This window comes from Phaethon aethereus, assembly GCF_964289735.1.
Source record: "Phaethon aethereus genome assembly, chromosome: 6".
Taxonomy (NCBI): Eukaryota; Metazoa; Chordata; class Aves; order Phaethontiformes; family Phaethontidae; genus Phaethon; species Phaethon aethereus.
The window spans coordinates 11,585,548-11,606,266 of record NC_138580.1 but is presented as its reverse complement, the minus strand read 5'-3'; the positions used below and the strand labels follow the sequence as shown (position 1 = coordinate 11,606,266).

The 20,719-nt window shown below is 50.9% G+C and overlaps 1 protein-coding gene across 1 annotated transcript in view; it reads right to left on the bottom strand.

Annotated features, from left to right (window-relative positions):
- The window catches only part of ITGB5 (integrin subunit beta 5), a gene marked incomplete at both ends in the record, with an annotated part of 62,275 nt that extends 47,523 nt beyond the window's left edge, over positions 1–14,752 (bottom strand). Inside the window, 3 exons of the mRNA XM_082001341.1 lie at positions 2,438–2,642; positions 10,503–10,588; positions 14,647–14,752. Of these exons, the coding sequence (XP_081857467.1) occupies positions 2,438–2,642; positions 10,503–10,588; positions 14,647–14,752 (397 nt within the window). The remainder of the gene's footprint in view (positions 1–2,437; positions 2,643–10,502; positions 10,589–14,646) is intronic.
- Positions 14,753–20,719: the final 5,967 nt, after the last annotated feature.

Sequence of the window (20,719 nt, the reverse complement as noted above, 5' to 3'; positions counted from 1 at the left end):
TATTTGGGATGCTCTGATGAAACCTTCTTCTCTTAATAGTCATGAATTTATTAGTCCCTGAGAAGCACCAAAAATAACAGGAGCCTAGGCCTGGTTCCTCTGTCATTCCTAACTGCATAAATCAATTATCTTGGAGAAGATATCGCTAATTATGCAGATGTAAGTGCAAAAGAATTTATTATTCTCTGTGCATGACATCACTCTCACACTACTAGGAACAATCCAGCACCCTCCTTCCTCACGTACTGTCACCACCATCCTCTCCTTAGGGCTTTCACTGAAAATTTTTTAAGTCAAAACTGAATTCAGAAATGTTTTTTGGATACTGTCACACAGACGCAGTGCAGAAACTGGAAAAACTGCTTTTGGCCAGCTTAAGAACACAAACTCAACAATCACTTTTCCACAAAAAGCTCTTTCCGCTTGGTGAGGCTTACGGCTTGATGGGCAACACAACTTGCAACTATTCATTTTTTTAAATTCCTTTTACACTATTCATATTTTTCATCTAACAAGGACACACTGCTTTATAGCTGGGCCCAAGATTAAAAAGCAGTATTATAAAAACTAAATGACAGATCTGAAAGCTACCCTGCAAAGACATCAGTTTAAGGCCTTTGGAAATCAGCTGTGGGCACAGAGATCTGGGGACGTGACTTCTGCTTAGATCAAACCGCCTGGGTGGGATCAGCGAACAATTGACAATTCGCTCCCTTCTGCTTCTGCTTAGCGGCCTAAGAATAAAAGATCACCATCGCCACAGACTGCCATGTGAATTCATCTTTGAAATAGTACACCCTTCGTGCCCAAAATTAAGTGAGCATTGTCTCCTTTTTGTCTCGGCTTCACAGGGTGAAACCCTCAGGACCCATTCTCAAGGATTAATGGTTACTGGGGATGCTAATACAAGGGTTTAGGAAGTCATCAGCCCCCAGTAAGATGGAGTGCTGGCCAACGTCAAAAAGAGACCAAAAATGGGAGATACTACTGAAAACATCTAGGTATGTCCCTCCTCCTTCAATGACTCCGATGCTCTGCGACAGGCACATGGGGAGAGGAGCTCCCCGGCCCAAAAGCATCCGGGAAGCCGCAGGGGGATGGGCCCCCATGCCCTGCTGCAGACCGCAGCAGTGGGCACCCGCAGCTGGGCAAGAGGGATGGAGATTAGGAAAGGGGAATTTGCTCAGCACCAGGCGCTGGGCATGAAGGAGAGCCTGCAGGAGGCGAGATGTCAAAGCTGAGCCAGCCCCTTCTGTCAGGAATTGCCTCAAGAAACAGGAATAATAACAACTCCCTTTTTTTCATGGAAGCAAACCTGTTTCATCAGCAACATTCCATTGCAGAAGCCATGCATCTAGCCACACATCCAGTGACAACTACCCTCAGGTATCTGCTTTTAAGGCTTTGAAGCAAAATCTCTTTACCTTTGAGCATCTGACTGATGACAGCAGTCATATTGCTTAGGCAGAGCTAATTAAGAGACATGAGGATTATCCAATGCATAGGATGAAAACAGAAAACCCTGCAGCAACTGGTAGGCTCTGGAAGAGCGCTGGTAGTGTGAGCACCAGCTCAAACTCCTGTTTTTCTCGGGCAAAACATCATATTTCATTTTTCTGTACGCTCATGAGAGCTGTCACAAAACTGTAAGCCTTAGAAACCCACACCAATCCTTATAATGAATCGAGCTTTTATATTTGCTTCTTAACTTTGCAATAAAGAGCTGCTTTTTTCTCCCCCCTTCAGAAATATTGGCTGCCAAATTTTTGCAAGAATTCTGAACCCACATTAAAGCCTCCCCCCACCATGCAAAAACTTTTGATAACAAGCATACTCGCATGGCTCAGCTAGCCCTTCCCTTCTAATTTTTAATTAAAAGGAAAAGATTGAAGAAAAGTGATGGCTCAGGGGAATGAAACAGGGATCTGGCTACAGTCCAAGGCCTGAGTCACAAGTTCAAATCTCCATCTTCAGCCTTGATCCCACGTCTCTTTTGCATACCGACAGAAAACAGATACGTGTTTTTGTTTCCAATTTATAGAAGGAGCTGTCTCAGTTCAGAGTCAAGCACTGTCAGCTTGGTGGAGGATCCAAAGTTATTTTAACTCCTTCCACCCAATGATTACATTTTTTAAGTCGAGCAGGTTCCTTTTAAACACATGCAAAGGTTAAGACTAGTACTGACAACAGTTTTGGGTGGGATTTGATTGACCTTGCATAACAGCAGTACCCTCTCACAGAGAGCATACACCTCAGCTCCAAACCTGTTCATGATGCACCACTGAAGTTCACAGGCTCTGGAAGGGGCCAGCAGCCCACCTTCTTTAGCGTGCTACAAGGTCATGGGCTATAACACGCTCTCGGCATGTCTCGGCCACCCTTTCTCACCCCCAAGAAGCACGCTCCAGCACATGGCCCAGAGCCATTGGGGACTCACCGGGACGAAGATTCAAGGCGACCTTCTGAGGTGTGATCTGCGTGACGTCCAGGTGGGTCTGGCCAGAGCCCTTGCTGCTCAGAGGGACGTTCTTCAGCACGTTGATGGTGCTGCTGGGGTTTTCGATGGCTCCGGCACAACCATTTGCAACCAGGTTCTGCAGGAAGTCGCACCGTGATGTGATGGACTTCGTGCTGCCGAATGCCTGGAGGGTGAAGAATGGACAAAAGGGAAGGGGAGGAGAGGGAGAGACATCAATCCCACAGCAGGAGCTTTGTTTTGACATGCTGCTATCTGCAGCAAACAGGAGATGACAAGGAAAAGCTGGTGTCATTTGTGGTGGCTGTACTCAAAAGCAGCCCACACTGAGCCTTGAGCCTGTCAAAGGGGTCTACCAAAAAAGAAATCCTGTGAAGGTTTGAAAGTTGAATTTGCTCACAAACCACCACAGCAGAAAGCTAAGCCTGGGTTTTCACCCCAGCCACAGCAGCAGCACTTGCTTCCAGCCCTGTGAAAGGAAGGCAAAGTGTTTGGTTTGCCACCTGGACAGCAGATTCCTATTTCTTTGAGAGGAAAAAGGTGAGAAGCCATTATTTTTAGTACGTGCATCGCCTTGAAGGAGCTTTGGAAAAGAGAGAGCAGAGGACAAGGAGGTGGCACCATGGGAAGCAGGACAAACCCACCAGCCGAGAGAGCCAAGTCAAGGTGTGAAGCTGGAAACTGAGGCTGGGCGGCTCCTGGGACCTGCGCCCTCTTCCCCAGGCGAGACACTGCACGTTCCCCCACAAGCACCGTGTGTTCCCCCTCCCTCACGCTTCTGTGCTGCCAGCGTCGGCACGATGCCGTCACACGGGAAGAGCAGCGACCACAGCAAGCAGACGCTGCGGCAGAGCATAGCCAGAGTGGTTTGACCTCGGCTGGGGGGCTTTGCTGGAGAATAAGGGACGTGGGATGCCTGCATGGAAGGTGGTCAAAAGACAGCCCATGCCCGGCGCAGGCAGCGAGGCACAGGCAGCGAGGCACAGGCAGCCGCTTGCTCCCGGAGGATGGGCTGCCATGGCAGGGAGTCTCCCGGCGCCTGTCCCTGGAGCTCCGGCCCTCGCCGCACACCCCAGGCGTGGTGCACAATGCAGCATTGTGCATGGCGGCGCTCGGGATCAACCGGCTGCACAATGCTGCCTTTTGCAAAGAGCCCATTTGTTAGAATGCTTTTTTTTAATTTTTTTTTTTTTCCCCAAAAGGGCCAAAGGGAGCAAGTCGCATGCCCAAAACTTACTGAATTTTCAACAGCCGATTCCTACTTATTTCTGCACTATAACAATAGACACAACCATCTTCTGCTCCAGGGCTGATGGACTAAAATGACATGAAATAATGCAGAGAAGATGCTCGCAGCCATGCCAGCCCCTCCTTCAGCTGCACAGCTAAAAACCAGCACGGGGCTGAACACACCCCACTTTTTGCTGATGTTCCAGCATGGCAGAGGACGGAGGAGGCACTGAGGAGGGAGAGGTCGTCCGACAGATCTCGCCTTTGCACCCTGCGGGGTGCTCCGGGGGCCCCCCAAGGACAGCCTCAGCCACAGGCCTGGGGGATGCAGACAGAGGCTCTCTGCTGCATTTTCTCTCTACAAGGTCCCAACGCTATTTGAAAAATGCGAGATTTGCATTCCAGCACCCAGCAGTGGGGTCCAGCCAAGGAGACGGCACGTCAGATGGATGTGAACACGAATTTCTTGGAACACGTCATGTAAACAGATGAACTTGCAGAAAGGAGGACTGGGACTATTTAAATCATCTCCAGCATGACACAATAAAAATCAGAATCCCTCACAAAACCGAAAACAACGCCCAGCGTTTCAGAGCAGCGTGTTTAGGGCAGCCTTGGAGAAAAGTTTATCTTGGATGTGGTTTGACCTAAAGTCAGTGAAAAGCCGGCGGGGTCCAGGCGTTCTCCTGGGCTGGTCTGCCCAGCAGCAGGGCACCAGTGGGGAGATGCTCTCCTGCTCTCCCGGTGCCTGGACCATGGCTCCAGCTGAGCACCTCTGCCAGCTCATTTCTGCTGCCCACCTACTAGAAAGGACACTCTGGTTGTGCAAAAAGCAACACAAATAGCACCAGGAGTGCAGCCGGGAACCTTTAGTTATTCCCCAGGAATTAACGCCAGAGAGAGGAATCCAAATTGGATGATATGTAGGGCTGCTCGTGCAACTGCAGCCTTTATCAGGCACTTCCAGTCCTCCCCAGGGTCTGCTCCAAAGCCTCTTGATGTGAACAGAAAGACTCAACTTCAAAGGGCTTTGCATTAAGGCTTAATTTTCTGGCTGGGGTAGCAGAAGAAAAGCCAGGAGGTGCCGGCGGCCTGGGGAGAGGAGGATGGCAGCTTCCTCCCCCCGCTGCTACTCTTCAGCAGTCACGCTTGTAACACCACGAGAGACGGCTCTGGGTACGGTACCGTTTATACCGATGCTCCTCATCCCAGCAAGGGGCGTACGCGAGAGCAGCATCCGCACGCTGGGGACGGGACAGCGCCGGCATGCGGGGCGAGGGGCACACCTCTGTGGGACCTGCCAGGAGCCTTTTTTTTGGGGCAGGGCACAGCGTGCATGTGCAAGCCTGTCTGCACGGCGGCAAGAGACGGTTACGGCTGCAACGTGTTCTTCTGCAGCCTCCGTGACAAAGGGTCTCCAGTGGAAGCCCAGGAGGTCGGGGGAAAGCCCCTACACAACTCCTCCTGACAGGAGCTGCTCAAAGCTCTCAGGGCAGCAGCACCTCTGCACTCCTCCAGTCCCCAGGTCCCCCTTGCTTGACCCAGCTATTTTCTCTTAAACGTTCTTCCAAAATGAGCCCAGAGGACTTGCCACAGGACGAACTGCAGCTCAGATCAAATCCAGGCCCTTTCTTGTTCGGTGAAAGGCTGCATTACCTGGGGTCTAAGAAAATAAACCCCCTCAGGGGTGCAAACGCCCCGGGGAAGGGTGTGCAGCCACAGGAGCCAGGGGCTGTGGGACTGACCCCTGCTTCTGCTTTGGTTTCCCACTCAGGCTGGGTGACACCGAGCAGGGGAGTGACAGTGGCCTCGGGAAAGCCCCAGCAATGGCCGCAGCACCCTGCGAGCAAACCCTCCTCACGTGCACCTGCAAGTCAAACCCCAAAGCCAAAACTGCGGCTACCAGGTACCATCCAACTGAAGCACAAAGTTTTCTGTGACAGGGAAAAATCGAGGCTTCCAGAGGTTAAGCAAAAAGAAAAAAGAATGAGAAGATCTGAGGAGTAAAGGACATCACACAGGTCCAAATAATTCACAAGCAACGACACCAAAAGGCAGCCCCAGGCCAGCTCAGGCGTGGCGTGCCAGCTCAAACCTCCGCTCCCCCCGAGCAGAGGGCACCTCACAGTTAAGCACAGTAATTCGGTGCATCCAATACCTGCTGACCATCCGCTCGCTGACCTGCCCCAGAGAGAAACGCAGCACCTACCCCGCCGCAAGCGGGCACGGCCCCAGGCATTGCTTGGTGCCGCAGAGAAGCATCCGCTGGGGAAGATCCCACCTCGTCCTCGTTCGTAACACTGGCTGCCCGCAGCCCGGTGGGCCCTTTGCCGTCCCGCCTCTGCGCTCACAAGCTCACAAAAGCGAACACACGCAAGCGGACAGAAGCGAATGGAAACAACAGCGTGACAATTACATGCTCATCAGTTTGACAGTCTGAAGACAAATTGCTTGGTTCATGCCATAAAAATGGAGAACAGCACTGGCTGTATCTAACGGACTATATCTGACTCCTGACTAGACACGCCCCTACTGTTTTTTGCTTTAATCAATGTAGTTCTGCATTAATTCAGTCTGAACTATGCCTGACTTCTCCATTTAAAAGAATTGACATGTTCCCTCTAGGAACATCCTTGATTTTCCTTCCTCATTCTCCACACACACAACCCTGAGATGGGGGACAACAGGGTACAAGCAACCTGCTGGAAAACAGAGGGCATCATTTTTCTGGAAATTTTTGGAAATTCCAGTTCAATTTGTCAAAAAGGAAATTTCAGTTTAATTAATGTAATAATTTGCATATCTATGTGGCATGTACACACATAAATGTATCCACATAGGTAATGCATGGCTGAACATACGTACACACAACGTACACACACACCTAACAAACAAGAGGAGCCTCTGCACGTTGTACGCTGCTCCCCAAAGCAGCAAACAGAAGGTAAAAGCAACATAATGACATAATTTTTCCCTCCACACTGTTAGCCCCAAACACTCTTTCAGAGAGCATTCCTCCTACAAGCACTCCAGGCAGGTTTATGGTGAACACAAAGCCCACCTAGCAGCTCGGAGGACGGCACCGAAGCCACTTCCAGAGGTCCCTGCTCTCCCCAGCAAGCCCAACGAGCTGCGGTGAGCCTGGGCAACCTGACAGCACTGCAGAAAAATCAACAAGCATCCTCCTCTCTACAAAAAACAGGCTGCTGTAGAGATCACAGCAACCCCACGGGCCAGCGTGCAGCTTCCAGCCAGTCTCTCACCAGCAGCATGTCAGCAATTTTGAATCATTGACAGCTTCTTCTGGAGCTTGCAGGAGAAGCTGAGGAATCCCCTCAGATTCCAGCATGGATGGAAAGGCTGCAGTAGTCTCCATCACCCAAGAGTCACATATTTGCCCCAGACAGCCCTGGTTCAAGGCAGGCTCGGGTGACGGTTAAGGCCACACATATATACCTCCTCTTTTAAGCGCCATTTAAACAGATCACTACATTTAAGTCCTGCCTTTCAAGGTATTCTTCCACAAGCCAACAGAATCGATGTCTGCTTCCAAATTTCCAACAACCCAAAGACTTGTGGTTAGCTCAGCAGCCCCTGGGGGCTCTGGGGCTGCCGGATACCAGAAGCTGCTATCATCAACTCATCCATCATCACCCTCTCGGATGGGAGCAGAGATGCTGAACACAAGCAGAAGTGAACGGAGGACGATTCAAGCTGAGGAAACGTGATGCACCCTTGTACTAACAGGTTAGGAAGCGGCAGTTATAAATTTACAGCACGTTGACTACTCTGCTGTAAGCATCTATCCTATACGCATGTTCTTACCCTCGCAATTCAAGGTAATGTAAATACAAGGAACCTTATCCCACTCGGAAAGCTGTCAGGATAGGGCCCCTTGTATCTGCAGAATTGCTTCCGCGCACTCCTAACCCCTATTTGCAGTCCACGAGCGCTCGAGACTTTCTGCTCCTCTGCGGCCACGCGGCACCTGGGTCTGGGAACGCAGAGAGTGATGGAGGAGGACGCGACACTGCCGGAGGCTGTGCGAGCCGTGGTCGTCTCTGGGAAACGGCACGGCTTCCCTGGCTCGTACTGCTCCTCTCCCACAGCTGGGGTGTCCCTCGCAGCGCCGGCACTGCTGGGCACCCAGGGGGACAAAGAACCAGCAGGTGTAATGGCATTGCCGATGACATTATACCCCAAAGGGAGGAATACTATGTAGAAGAAGGTATTTATACACAGGAAGGTATAATAATGTATTTGATGTGTATAGATATCATATACATCTCTACATCTACTGTATATATATAATACATATATATTTTAATATATAATCATATGTAGAATTATATTATATATACTCACAGACTTCTATTACATAGACTTCCTGACAAAATCACTAATTGTTGCCTGCAAAGATGACAACAGCTGGCCCAACTGGCTCCCAAACCCGTTAAGTAAATGCACAGGGAGCAGAAAACACATACTGATCAGCTGATGGGGTTCCGACCACAACATAACTACCATCTGCAGAAACCCCTCCAACACCTTAGCCTTCATACTTAAGCAGCAGCAGAGCCATAGAATTTGACTGGCATATACGCTCCCGGGCGACATACTGCTGCAAATGAGAGCTAATGGAAATAGAGGAGGAAAACAGACTAAAAGCAGTTTAATGAGCATACCTGACTAGGCTGCGGCAGAGGGGAGTAAGGTGGTGAAACGACTATGCAAGGAAAGATGATATTAAGAGTTTATAATATTACTTTAAAACTTTTGAAGTCAAAAACCTCTAGATATCTTCCACAATCCCATTACCTCACCTGATGATCTCAGTTAAAGAGAAGCAATTAGACTGTCAAACAGTAAATTCTAAAACAAAAATAAATACAGAATTAGAATAAGAACTCGCTAAGTTTTAACATGCAGTGTGTAACAAGGACAACAGCTTTTAAACACGTAGCTCTTGGCATGAAACACCTTTAAATGTATTTTTAAATAGCTGCTGCAGGCTAAAGGTCAGGAAGTATTACTGCACTTCCCTGTAAACACCCATCTTCCTTCTTGGCCCCCCCATTCCAGTTAGGAATATTTTTTTTTTGTAACTCTCCAGTTTGCAAGATAAGAGTCAGGCTGCCAGTCCCGTGGGCTGCTATACAATTAGTGGTCGCAGCGACCACCGGATAAACATTTCCACTGGCAACATTTTGCAAAAAGTTGTCTTTTGATGCCAAAACGCAACCAAAAAAAAAAAAAAAAAAGCAAGCTATTGGGTACCCATAGCTTAATAGCCAGCGTTCCTGGCTGCAGTCTCACCACCGCAGATTAGCTGGCTGAAAGAGCTGCTCTTACAGCTGTTTACAAGATGTCTCAAAAGCGGGATCTATTGCTTTACCCTTTCCCTTCTGCACACCATGCGCCTCGCTGGAAAAAACCCACGAAAGCCATTATGCTGTCAGGTAGCATGGTGTTAGTAGCGTTAGGAGGTCTTCCTCAGAGAGCTGCGACTGTGCCTACAAATAAGTGAAAACCCAGTAAAACAGACCTGGAGAGCCAGAGGCCGGGGTACCTCCCGAGACGCAGACAAACCGTGGGGCTTCGGAGCCCCCCTGGCCCCCTCCCTGGCTCCATCCCCTGCCCCGAGGGGCTGCAGCCGCCCCAGGCAGGGCTGGCAGGAGGAGGGATGGGAGCAGAGCGGGGCACGCAGGCAGCACCTGCATCCTCAGCTCAGCATCACTAGCTATAGCTGGAAGTTGGAAGCGCGTGCTCAACCCCACAGCTTGCCTCCCCCAAAACAGGACCAGGACAGGGACAGCCGTACTAGAGGAAAAAGGGTCTGCAGGGAGCAGGAAAGCATCACTCCTGGCCATGCCCATCAAGAGGCCCAAGATCATCCACTGCTCTGGGGTTTCTTACAGCCCAAAGCTGGTTCCTGACACAGCAGCTGTGCCTGCAAGCAAGCAAGCAGGGGCTTCCCCTGCATCTGCAAGCATCCGTATTTCTCTCTTAAACGCTCAGGACAGATGCAGGCACCAAGCAGACTACCGCTATCTATGCGTCAGACGTTATCAGGTCTTTCACAAACCTTGTTCTCTAGAAATCATAAGTCTATATCATAAGATGTGTATTTGATAAGATAGATATATCTATATCTCTAAACTCATGAGCAGTCCTTAGGGAGCAGGGAAAGGTATTTGCAATTTCTCACAAACCAAGGAGGCCCAATTAAGTTACAGGTGAGCAGCTTCAGCACCAACATCAGGATGCATGACCCAAAGTGCTCAGTTAAGCTGTGTAACTCATCGCCACGGCACGGATGCCAGCGGCATTGGTCGGCTCCCAAAACGACACAATAGATTCAGAGAGGAGAATCATCTTTGTTACAGACAAAGAGCCCATGCCATGCCAGGCCACGCAGCAAAGGACACGTAGCGGGACACCAGCCAGGGGCTTGGGGCTTTTTAGGGAGAGCTTCCAAGCAAGGGTCCCTGCAACACAGAGCCCATGCAGGGACCCTGCTCCCACCGAAAACAAGAAGATAATTGAAGGCACAGAAGGACTGAAGGAACAGTGCTGCTCTGTTGAGGATGCACAGGGGCCAGCGGGGTCAGGGACTTAGTTCCTACAGTGTCAAAGAGTTGGAGAGTCACACACGCCCAAACTATGCTCAGCGTGGGAGCCCCTGCTGCCCTCACCCACAGCTTCTGGCAATGGATGGTGTCAGGAAGAGGCGAGGCGGAATAGCTCCCTTTCTGCATTACAAAAAGCATGCAAGACAAAAAGTCTGCCCACCTACCTCCTTGGAGCACCAGGCACACTTGGGATGGATGAGGAGACACTCTTCGCAGGACGTGGCACTTCCACTCGTGCACAGATTGAGACCTTCAGCAAGAGAGGACAGAGAGCAGGGTGGGCTGAACAGTTACTTTACTCCAAAACAGTGCTCAGGGGTCTCCTGAGATATTCTTAATGCTAAATATACTGTAAGTTCAAACAGTTTCAAGAGCAAAGAATCTCCTGGGAGCTTTAAAGGCTGGAGAAGGAATAAACCTCTCTTCAGCTGTGAGGAGCTCTAGTTTTCTTTTCCTTCCCCAAGAAAAATGAAAGGGCAGAAACCAGTTTTTGAGGGGCTGAGAACCACCAAAATATGACTCTGGTGACTTTTCTTCCCTCTTTTTCAGTGGTTTCTGGTTAATCAAAGAGTTCATCTATTCATCTTCCCGATGAAATACTTCCACCACTGTGGACAGAAAGCAACAGCTGTTTGATTAGCCTGAAATACGGAGGTGGCTGTCCAAAAACCCCCGGGATGCTGACTTTTGAACTCAAACTAGGCATATCTTATCAATTTTTCCAGCTGAATATATGAAAGGCCCCTCCCCAAAATTTTCACCTTAAAGCAGCCTTGGAAGATACTCATCTCTCCCTTCCACACAGGTGATTTCCATAGTGAACTCATGTTACAGTGAATTACTTTTAATTTATTACGGGAGTCATTTCCACAGGATATCCGGGTTAAGCCAGGCAGCGCGTTTGCACTGGGGCACATCCAAGGCTGGCTGGGGCTTTGCCGTGGGGACACCATGCCATGCCCGCGATGCCAGCGGGGGCTCTGCGCCCACCGAGGTGGCAGTGACCGGGACAGCAGCAACGTTCCTTGCTCCCGAATTGCTGGTGTCCAGCACCACAAGGGGTACTGAGCGAGTTTCACTTGCAAAATCTACAATTTGGGCTTTGGGCGTCAAAATATATAGTGAAACCACACAAGTTAAGCCGAAGCAAACGTCAATGGTATCGGCTTTGAAGGCAGCAGCTTTTTAAGCATGCCTGTGGCTATGAATGTGCCCTTCGATACCACCGATGCCCCAGCTCCCCCAGGCACAGCTATTAACTCCTACTGTCAATAACTGATTAAACAAATCTTCAACCGAGGACTCGGCACAGAGGCTGCACACTCCAAACGAAATGCCGTGGGTTTGAACTGCGAGTCTGCTATTTTTTCCAACCCAAATGTCAATAAAAGCATTGTCAGGCCTCTATTTTCAGCCAGTTGCATCTGCAGATACCACTGCACCACGCTGCTGCTGGGTATATTCTGCAGATTGCACAGACTTGCCAATGGCTGCTGAAGAGCCACATGGAGTTTTCTCCTGTCCCAAGAACTTTCTGCTTCAAGAGCTTTGGAATAGGGATTTTTGCTGTATCCCATGTGAATATTTCACCAAAAAATGAAAAGTGGTGGCTGCCTGGGTCGCTCCCATACGGGGCTGGGCTGTGAGCGCAGGAAGCAGTGAATCAAGTTGGACAGCTGGAGGAGAGCTTCGTGTGCCCTAGGCTAAAAGCAAAAAGAGGATAAGTAGGTTTTGTCAGTAATTCTCAGCCACTGCCGAGGCATGACCCTGTCAGAGCCCTGCACTGACGGGTCGTTGCTGCCCACAAGGTGGTTAACACGAACGCGGGAGCGCGAAGCCCTGCGCTTTCTCTGTGGCTCTCATTCACACAGGCTGCTTGGGCTCATTCATACTGAACAAGAGCCTTCTTAGGGGTTGGTTTTTTTTTTTCTGGCTGTTACCACAACCCAGGCATTTCATTCCTTGTTCACATCCAGAAGTTCTACTCCAGCTCCTGGACATAGGAAGAGCTCAAAACATATATGTAAAATAAAGTAAAATGCCACTTGTTTGACCGAGTTATAATTTGCACAGAGATTAACACTTGCATTTCCAAACCCTCCAACACCGCTGAAAGCTTCTCCTCAAGAGCCTCTGCTCTGGTAGCAGCATGCTGGGTAACACAGCAAAAATGACAGGCTTTATAAAGCAAACACTTGCATTCGTACCCTGGCTACCCAGCCCTGGCTCTCCCATGGCTACACTTGCCCATCTGCATGGAAATAGGATAATATTTACCTCCATTCCTGACTGCTGGATTTTTGAGAGCACTTAGTAACAGTAATATCTGAAAGAAAACCAAGGTCTCCTCCTTCCACCGGCTGCCATGACCAAAGCAGCCCACACGCCTGTGGCCAGCCACGGGGCGACATTCCTCCCAGTGGCAGCTTTTGAAGTTTCCAAGTATGCTTTTCTTTCCACTTTGGAGTAAAACCAAACCATTTCCAGCATTGTTGTGAAAACAGAGCTTTGTGAAGCCCTCTGATTTTTGGACTGAAACCCAAGCTTTTTGAGTTGGAGTAAAAACACACAGGATTTTCCAGTTACAAGCCTTTGCTGTGCTTGATTCAGCGCAGTCTTTCCTGAATCGGGCAAAGGAAGGACCTGAAGAGGCTCATGCTAGTCCAGATACTTCCAGATGCTGGGGCGCGTCACCCGGTAAGAGTGGAAGAAACTCAGTCTGCTCTTTGATTCTGATATATTTAATGAAACCACTCCTAAACTTCGACTAAACGTCTCATAATGGAGAAAATTCCATCCAGGATTTAGCTGGGATTAACTGCGGAGGAAAATAATCCACCCCCCGGACCACTGAGCTCCACACCCCACATACATCCTTCACACTGATGCCGCTGAGTCCTAAGCCCTGTGCCAAATTTAATGTTGCAGAGCAGCATCCAGCAGGCACAAAAAGCATCTCCAAACAACATCCTTCCCTTGGTCTGAGCCGCAGGAGAGCCCAAAAAAGCAGAGGAAGACCATGCATCCCACTAGACAGCTGAGATTTTAATACATAAAAGTACTGATGCAGAGCAAGATAGGAAACTCGTATGAAAGGTACTCAACCAATTTACTCATAAAGATGCTCCAGGCAATCAAATCTCATTTTAAACCTGTTCTGCGAGAAATCCTAGTTTGGGCAGCTCCTCAAACTGAGATGAATGTACTGGCTTGCTTGGGGGGGGGGGTGGTAAGGGGGAGGAGGTGATGCACTTTATTCCTTATACAGCTAATTCTGAAAAGAAGATAATTTTATTTTTGCTTGCAATAAGCATTCTAATGGCCTCGTTCCCGAGACAGTCTGTTGCACTATCGAATCATCAATTCTAAGGATCAGACTCACAAAATAAATAAATAAGAAAAGCTAAGAAAACCTCTTCAAGAGTTTTTGCAGATGCGTGCCACAGCACTCTGCAAGATCAGCCTCTTGTTAAGATAACTCCTTAAAACATTAAACACTGAGAGTTAAGTACCAGAACGGTGGACTCAGGCATTTTGTGGGCTCCCTTTATATAAAAAGCTTCCCCGAGTGCTCGGGGAGCGGAGGAACCCCACTCCCAGTACGGCTGAAAGCAGAGTCACATCCCGCAGCGCGGGCTCCGACAGCGTTCAGGAGCCAGGAGAGCATCCCCGCCGGGGACCGGGACCGCTCCCCAGGCACAAAGCTTGCGTGGGGGAACGACATAAGGTGAGAGGGTGGAGACGGGACACTGGCAGAGCGAAAACACTCGTGGCTGCATGCTGCTGTTCTTCATCCAGGCAGTTAACACAGACTGCCCGGACAAACCTCCCAGGGAAGTGCTTTTCCCTGGATGGAAGCGGCTGTAACTGTTCGTTAACCTATATATCTATCTATCTATATATATACACACACACACACAGAGGGAGGTGTCTCCACAGCAGTCCCACGCTTCGCGGTGCGAAGGGGTAAAGCCCCGCAGCATGGAGCCGGCGGAGCACAGGTCCCCCCGCCCGGCCGCCGAGGCAGAGCGGGCCCGGGCCGGCGCGCAGTCCCCCGGGGCCGGCGGGGGAAGCGCGGAGAGCCCCGGCAGCCCCCGCCCGGTCCGGGGCAGGGGGGCGGCGAGCCGCGTCCCGCCGGCAGCGGGGCTGGAAGGGGAACGGGCGCACACGCAAAATAACGCGCACTGGGGGCGGGGAGGGAAAGTAGCCACGGGAACAAACGTGCACCGAAGCGGGTTTGGGGGATAACCCGCCTTCCGGGGCGGCGTTCGCAGGGCCCGGAGCGGCGGGCAGCGGAGCGGCCCTTACCTCTGCCCGGCTGCAGCGGGGCGGCCAGCAGGAGGAGGCGGAGGAGGAGGAGCGGGGGGGGCCGGCGGGCGGCGGCGGGGGCCGGCAGCCCCCCTCGGCGGGGCATGGTGCGGGCGGCCGGGGCGGCCGGGCAGCCCTTCCCGGCCGGGCCCTCCCCGCCGCCTTTTGTGCAGCCGCGGCGGCGGCGGCGGCGGCGGCGGAGGAGGAGGCGGGGGCGGCGCCGCGGAGCTGCCCCGGGGGCGGCGGGCGCTGCGCTCCGCTCCGCGCTCGGCGGCGGGACGGGGCGGGGCGCGACGGGACGCCCGTGCGTGTCTGTGTGTCCGTGAAGTGTCTGCGTGTCTGTCCCGCTCCCGAGGGTGCGCTGCCACCTCCCCGCCCCGCCGCGCAGTGAGGCGGAACCCTGTCCCCCGTGGACACAGAGTGGGCACAGGCGGGCAACGGCCTGGCCCACGCACGCGTGTGGATGCCTGTGCATGGACACACACACACACTGGATCTGCACACACGCCCACATTTGTGGACACACACGCGCGTGTGCACACGCATGCACATCTCATCTCATACACGCACACGCATACACCCACCTGCATATGCACACCTGCACGCGGACACCCACACACAGGTGCATGCGCGTGCGCACACACGCATGTATGTGTACATACCTTTCCCAGACACACTCACAGAGAGGCACATACGGGGGCACACCCGGACACATACCTGCGGGCCGATGTGCACAGCGCACACAGACACACGCACCAACACACATGCGTATGTACCCGACAGGCACACAAATAACGCGTGCCCTCCTCCGGGCTCACAGCAGGGCTTGCCCTCGTTTCCCCACGGGTCAGTGGCCGCTCGTACATGGCATTTTCCCGCTTCAGGGATTTTCTCTGTGCAAACAAACTGCGTCCATCTGCTAAAGGGCTCCCTGGGCAAGGGCATGCAGGCAGCGCTGCCCTGTCTGACGGCTTTTTGGCACTGTCCGCACACCCACCGCCTGTCCCTATCACGATGGGGCAGCAACACTTCAGATCTAAAGGAAACAGCAGGTTTATGATTGTGTTTGGGTTGCTGGGGAGCTTTCTGTTCTCTCTTTTCTGTTTTTAAAAGAAATCATAAATCAACCATAGAGCTGATCACTGATTTTGAAGGCCATTTATAGTAACAGTTAACCACTCATGGCCTGCAGACCTTCGTGCTGCTTGTAATGTCTACTAAATCTGACCATTAGATTATGCTTGAAACACATGCCCTCGATGCAACACGTTGCATCACGGTTCTCAGAAAGAAGCGACTCACCGTAATGCCAACATTTCCTCTCATTTGCACTGATTTCCAGGGCTGCTTTCACAAACTTCACTGATTTCTTCAGCCTCTCCTTACCCCTGGGAGATACCAGGTTTGGGTTCAAAGTGACTATTTGTTGTCTTAGCAAACATCCACCTACAGAAGTTGAAATGTTTTAACTGTCCTGGTGCTGCTAAACCAGAGTAACTCGTGGTGTGGCTGTGGGAGCATCACAAGGGTATTGCCTGTAACTGGTGCAAACACATCTCTGAATGCCTCACCAGGACATCTGCTGTGGTAGGAACATGATGCGTGGGCCAGGCTGTGACCTACAGGCTGCTCCCAAGAGCCCGATAAGGTGGAGCCCATCACCCTTTATTAATAATAAAAGTAATACTGGCCACGTTGTGACTGATCTGGAAATGCAAGACATGGTGTGCGGGGACTTCGGAGCGGGTTGTTCCTCTGTGGCGTATTTTTGGTGAAAATTTTCTCTGTGAAGAGAAACAAAATGAAATGCAGATCCTACATTTGCATGAGATAAAATGCCTTAGCGTCCAGAGAAGCCTCGTGTAGACATAGAAGTCCCTTCTCAGATCTTCTGGCCACGCCCAAGTACCCTGAGACACAACCACATGTACAAACATACATAGATAGGCTTGTGTGTGAGAGCTTTAATCACCTTGGTCATAGGAAAAGGGAGACCCTCATCCCTTGTCCTTCATCTCTCATCCTTCATCCCTTGTCCCTGTGTCCTGCGGTGCTGCCCGGGGAGCGCTGCGGGAAGGAGCAGATGCAGAGGGGCAAGTGGTGAATGAGCAAGAGGGAGAAAGGAAAAGCAGGATCGCAGGGGAGGAAACTACTCGGAGGCACGAAAACCACCTTGTGAGACCCGACAGAGCAGAGGATTTGAGGAAGAGGGGGACGACTTTCAGAAGGAAGGTATTGCCGTGGGACTGGAGCCAGGCAAGGCGTAGGACCTCATCAGCCACCGGTTATATTTAGCCGGGCTCAGGCGAGGTCGAGCGCCTGCCCTTGCTTTCCGTGGGCGCTTGCGGCATCACCACGAGCACCCGGTGCCCGCCGTGCCCAACCTCACCTTGCCACACAGACCCCACGAGAAACCCCTGAGAGAAGAGGGAAGGCCAGGAGCTGCTACTACACATTTTTTGAGCCATGGGCTGTTGTCGGTGCTCAACATCTGCCATCAGGCATGTACCTTTATGATCGTATTTTTCAACCCAAACCCCTGTGAAGGCTCTGCAGATTCACAGGCTGTGTATCTCATCCCAGTAGACCACTGCTGATCCACAGACCACAGTGTGGGCCCAGTGCTCTACAGGGAAAGACCCCGCAGAGCTACAGGGGAGGAAGTGCCATGGCTTCCCCAACGAGAACAACGTTAACACCCTTCTCCAAACCCAACGCTGCGCTCTTGCCCCCCCACGCAGCTAAAAAGGGGATGCAATTGCACTAATGACCACGCGAGCAGCTGTAACCTCAAAAGGGGGACTTTGTGGTGGTTGAATATGGTTGAACGTGGGAAATGCACCCACCACAGGGTGAGCCGCTGAGGTCCGGAGTGAGCAAGCAGCCTTGCGTCCCTGAGGTCGGCTGCAGATCAAGAAATGAAGCACCAGCAGAAGCAATGTGTGGCCTGAAATGAGGTCCCCAGAGATGGTGTTTGTATTAATCTTTCCTGCTTATCTGTGATGAGGGTGCTGAACCAATGTCTGCTGGCTGCTTTTCCGAATTTAGCGATGGGGTGACAGCAGACGCCCAAAAAGAAGATTGCCTCCACGTACAAAACCAGATAAGCCTTTCATCTTCCTCCTGGGATTCCCTTGTGCTGAATAAGGGACTGAGAAAAAACCTTTCAGTACCCATGTGTTAACAAGATTATTAAGAACAAAGGGATCATACAAGCCAGTGAAAGATGAGTTTGATGAAGCACCACAATTTTGGGATGGGAACCCAAAGAAGGGCTCTATCTCTTGGGGACTGTAAAAGGATGACCTGCAACAAAGTCACTCTTGATCTCCAGAAACAGCCATCACCGCTGTCCATGTCTTTTGACATTGAACTTGGGTTTTGGGTTATCATTGCACAGTCCTGCTGGAACACAGAGAGGAAAACCCCCGGGCTGGAAAGGCCTGATCTTTGTGCCTGCTTGCTTATCACTTGCATTTTAAAGCAATAGTCGAAGCAGGACATAAACCCAGTGTATCTGACCTAGGCATGCATTTGCAAGCAATGCAATTGTGCGTTAGTTCTTTGTCTGTTTTATTATCAGTCAAAACAAATAAATTGCTTTATCAGAGATACTTTGGATGTTTTAAAGATAGGTTTTCATTGTCATATCTTCCTCGTGGCAGGAAGGGTGGATAAAAGCATGAGAGTCACGTCTAGATGTCTGCCATGGTGTTGACAAGGTTCTAGATTTTCAACAATGACCCCTCTTTCTGCACCAGTCTGAGCAAAACGCCAGTCCCAGAGCCCCGGCCCATGGTCACAGCCTGTTTCAGGGTACTGACACTCCACCTCAGCCTTAATGTTTCACAAACTGTTGCCTTGATCCTGCAGTAAAATCCTGGGACACCTCCAACTTTCCCCGATTTCTAGACTCCATGGTCTAAGTTTAGGTTTGCTACTCACTAGCGGTTCCAGCTGGAAGAGACATCCTCTGACTGGATATAACTCGTGATAACCTCATTATTGGACATAACTCATTCAACCACCGTATCTGCAGTCAGTTCAGAAGCCATAGGATCTCAAGCGCAGCTTTCTCATGTGCCAGAAAGACAAGCTGAGATTACCCATTTCCAGGAGTCCCAATGAAGCTGGTGGTGGCTGGAAGGGGAATCCAGATGCAGCCTGGCCTTGGGCACCGCCGGCGTGCAGCAGGTCCTGAATGTCCCTCCATCCTTTGATCCAAACAGCTCTTCTTTCAACGAAAGATGAGCAAAACAGGAACCAGATGATAATCAAGCTGGGCTGATTTATGGTTTTAATGCAAGGGAGTTTTGGAGGGATCTGGGGTCAAGCTGGGGGGTCAGATCAGGGCTGTGAAATAAAACGCAAACTCATTCGGACCTTGGGGATCTCCACTGTGTTATGAACAGTTCTTGTATTAGGAAAACACTTTCTCTTCTTTTCCAGTTCATCACTGTGCAGTTTGCTGGGTCCTCCTGGCTGTGCCGCAGTGGGAAGTGGGAGCACAGAGGCCGTGGGCTCAGGGCGGCTTTGCCGTCCCCACGCTGCCTTTCCCCCCACAAGCCAGCCCACAGGCCTGGCTGCTGGGGTTTTCACAACTCTGCAAAAAGAGTTTTTCCATGGAAGTGAAACAAATTCCAATTCACACAAAACCCATGTCAGTAGTAGGCTGCAATCGCATGCCAAAAAATTACAATCATGAATTTCATCCTTCCTTAAAGAGCATGTGCTCTCCTCTGGCTAAAGATGCAGCTCATGTTGCTGCTGCCCGCTATAAAAATAGATAGAAAAATATCTATTTTTACCATCTGAGGATCAACCTCTGTTCTCAGCTACTCAAGAGCAATGCTACCACTCCCAACCGGCTGAGGGGAAGCTTTGCAATAACGCTGGGAAGCAGAGAACGGCACTTAAGGTCTTCTTGCCAAGTTTTGTCTCTCTCCTGCATGAAAAAAGGCAAGGTTCAGAATAAATCTCTGTGCAAGCCCATGCCTGGAGCTGCTGGGCTGGAAAGCAAGACAGGTACACAGCGGAGATTTTCCTCGTGCCCCTAAGGTGCGTAAGCATGCGTCCTTCAAATAGTTGCGATGGAGCCAGACCAAACCTGGCAAATTTTGGTGTTCATACGGCTCCTGGAGCAGCCTGGGGGGCTCTTGGCTGCCTAAGAGGCTATTTTCATGAGGGTCTCACTGATGTGCTGAACTGAAATGGGTAACGGATGTCTCCAGCCACAGGCTACCCCGAAAAATATGCCCCAATCCCCAGAGTTAAGGAGCGTGCCATCAAAGGGATGCATGCGGATGCACAAGGCTGTGACACAGGAGAGGGTTAAAAATTAGCAGCTCACTGGAAACCTGCCTGTAGTCTCGGTTAATGGTTAGCCCCAATTAAAATGTGCTCATTGAAAGGTTTTGCCTTTGTGTGGCTTGCCCTGCAACTGCAAAGAGCCAGCTCCATCTTGTGGCCAGGGACTCTGCCAAGTCACGGGGAGGAGGGAGCGGCAGAGGGTTTGATAGCCTGAAGGGTCCATCCCTACCGCCTTGCACGATGTACTAAGAAATATTTTCTCTTCCTGCACATCTTGCCCCAAATAAACTGGAACCATTCTGATTAGGACTACGGGAGAGCCACAAAAGCCAGGAGCATTTACCGCACGCCTCTAGCAGAGGGTTTCTCATAAAACCCAAGTGGAATGGAAAGCCCAAAAAGATTCCCTTAGTATGCATGCATGTGGGGGAAGCATCATTAAATATGATTTAATACGTCAGCAGGTAGAGCCATATAGGCTCAGCTCCACTGAAATCTCTGGCAAAATTCCCACTGAGGGGAGGAAAAGCCCAGGTCCCAAGCACTCGGGCGAGCAGAGCTCACCGGAGGTACAAACGGCTTTCCAAGAAATTCACCCTGGGTCTGGGCAGTTCGGGCCTCCTGCTGCCCCATGTAGCTTTTTCAAAGCTCAGTTGACGCTTGGCTATTTAATCACTATCTGAAGTAAGTCACTGGACTCTTGAGTTTTTGCTTATTTTTCTGGCAAACAGTTTCTGCCCAGCATGAGCTTTGCTGCAGACTC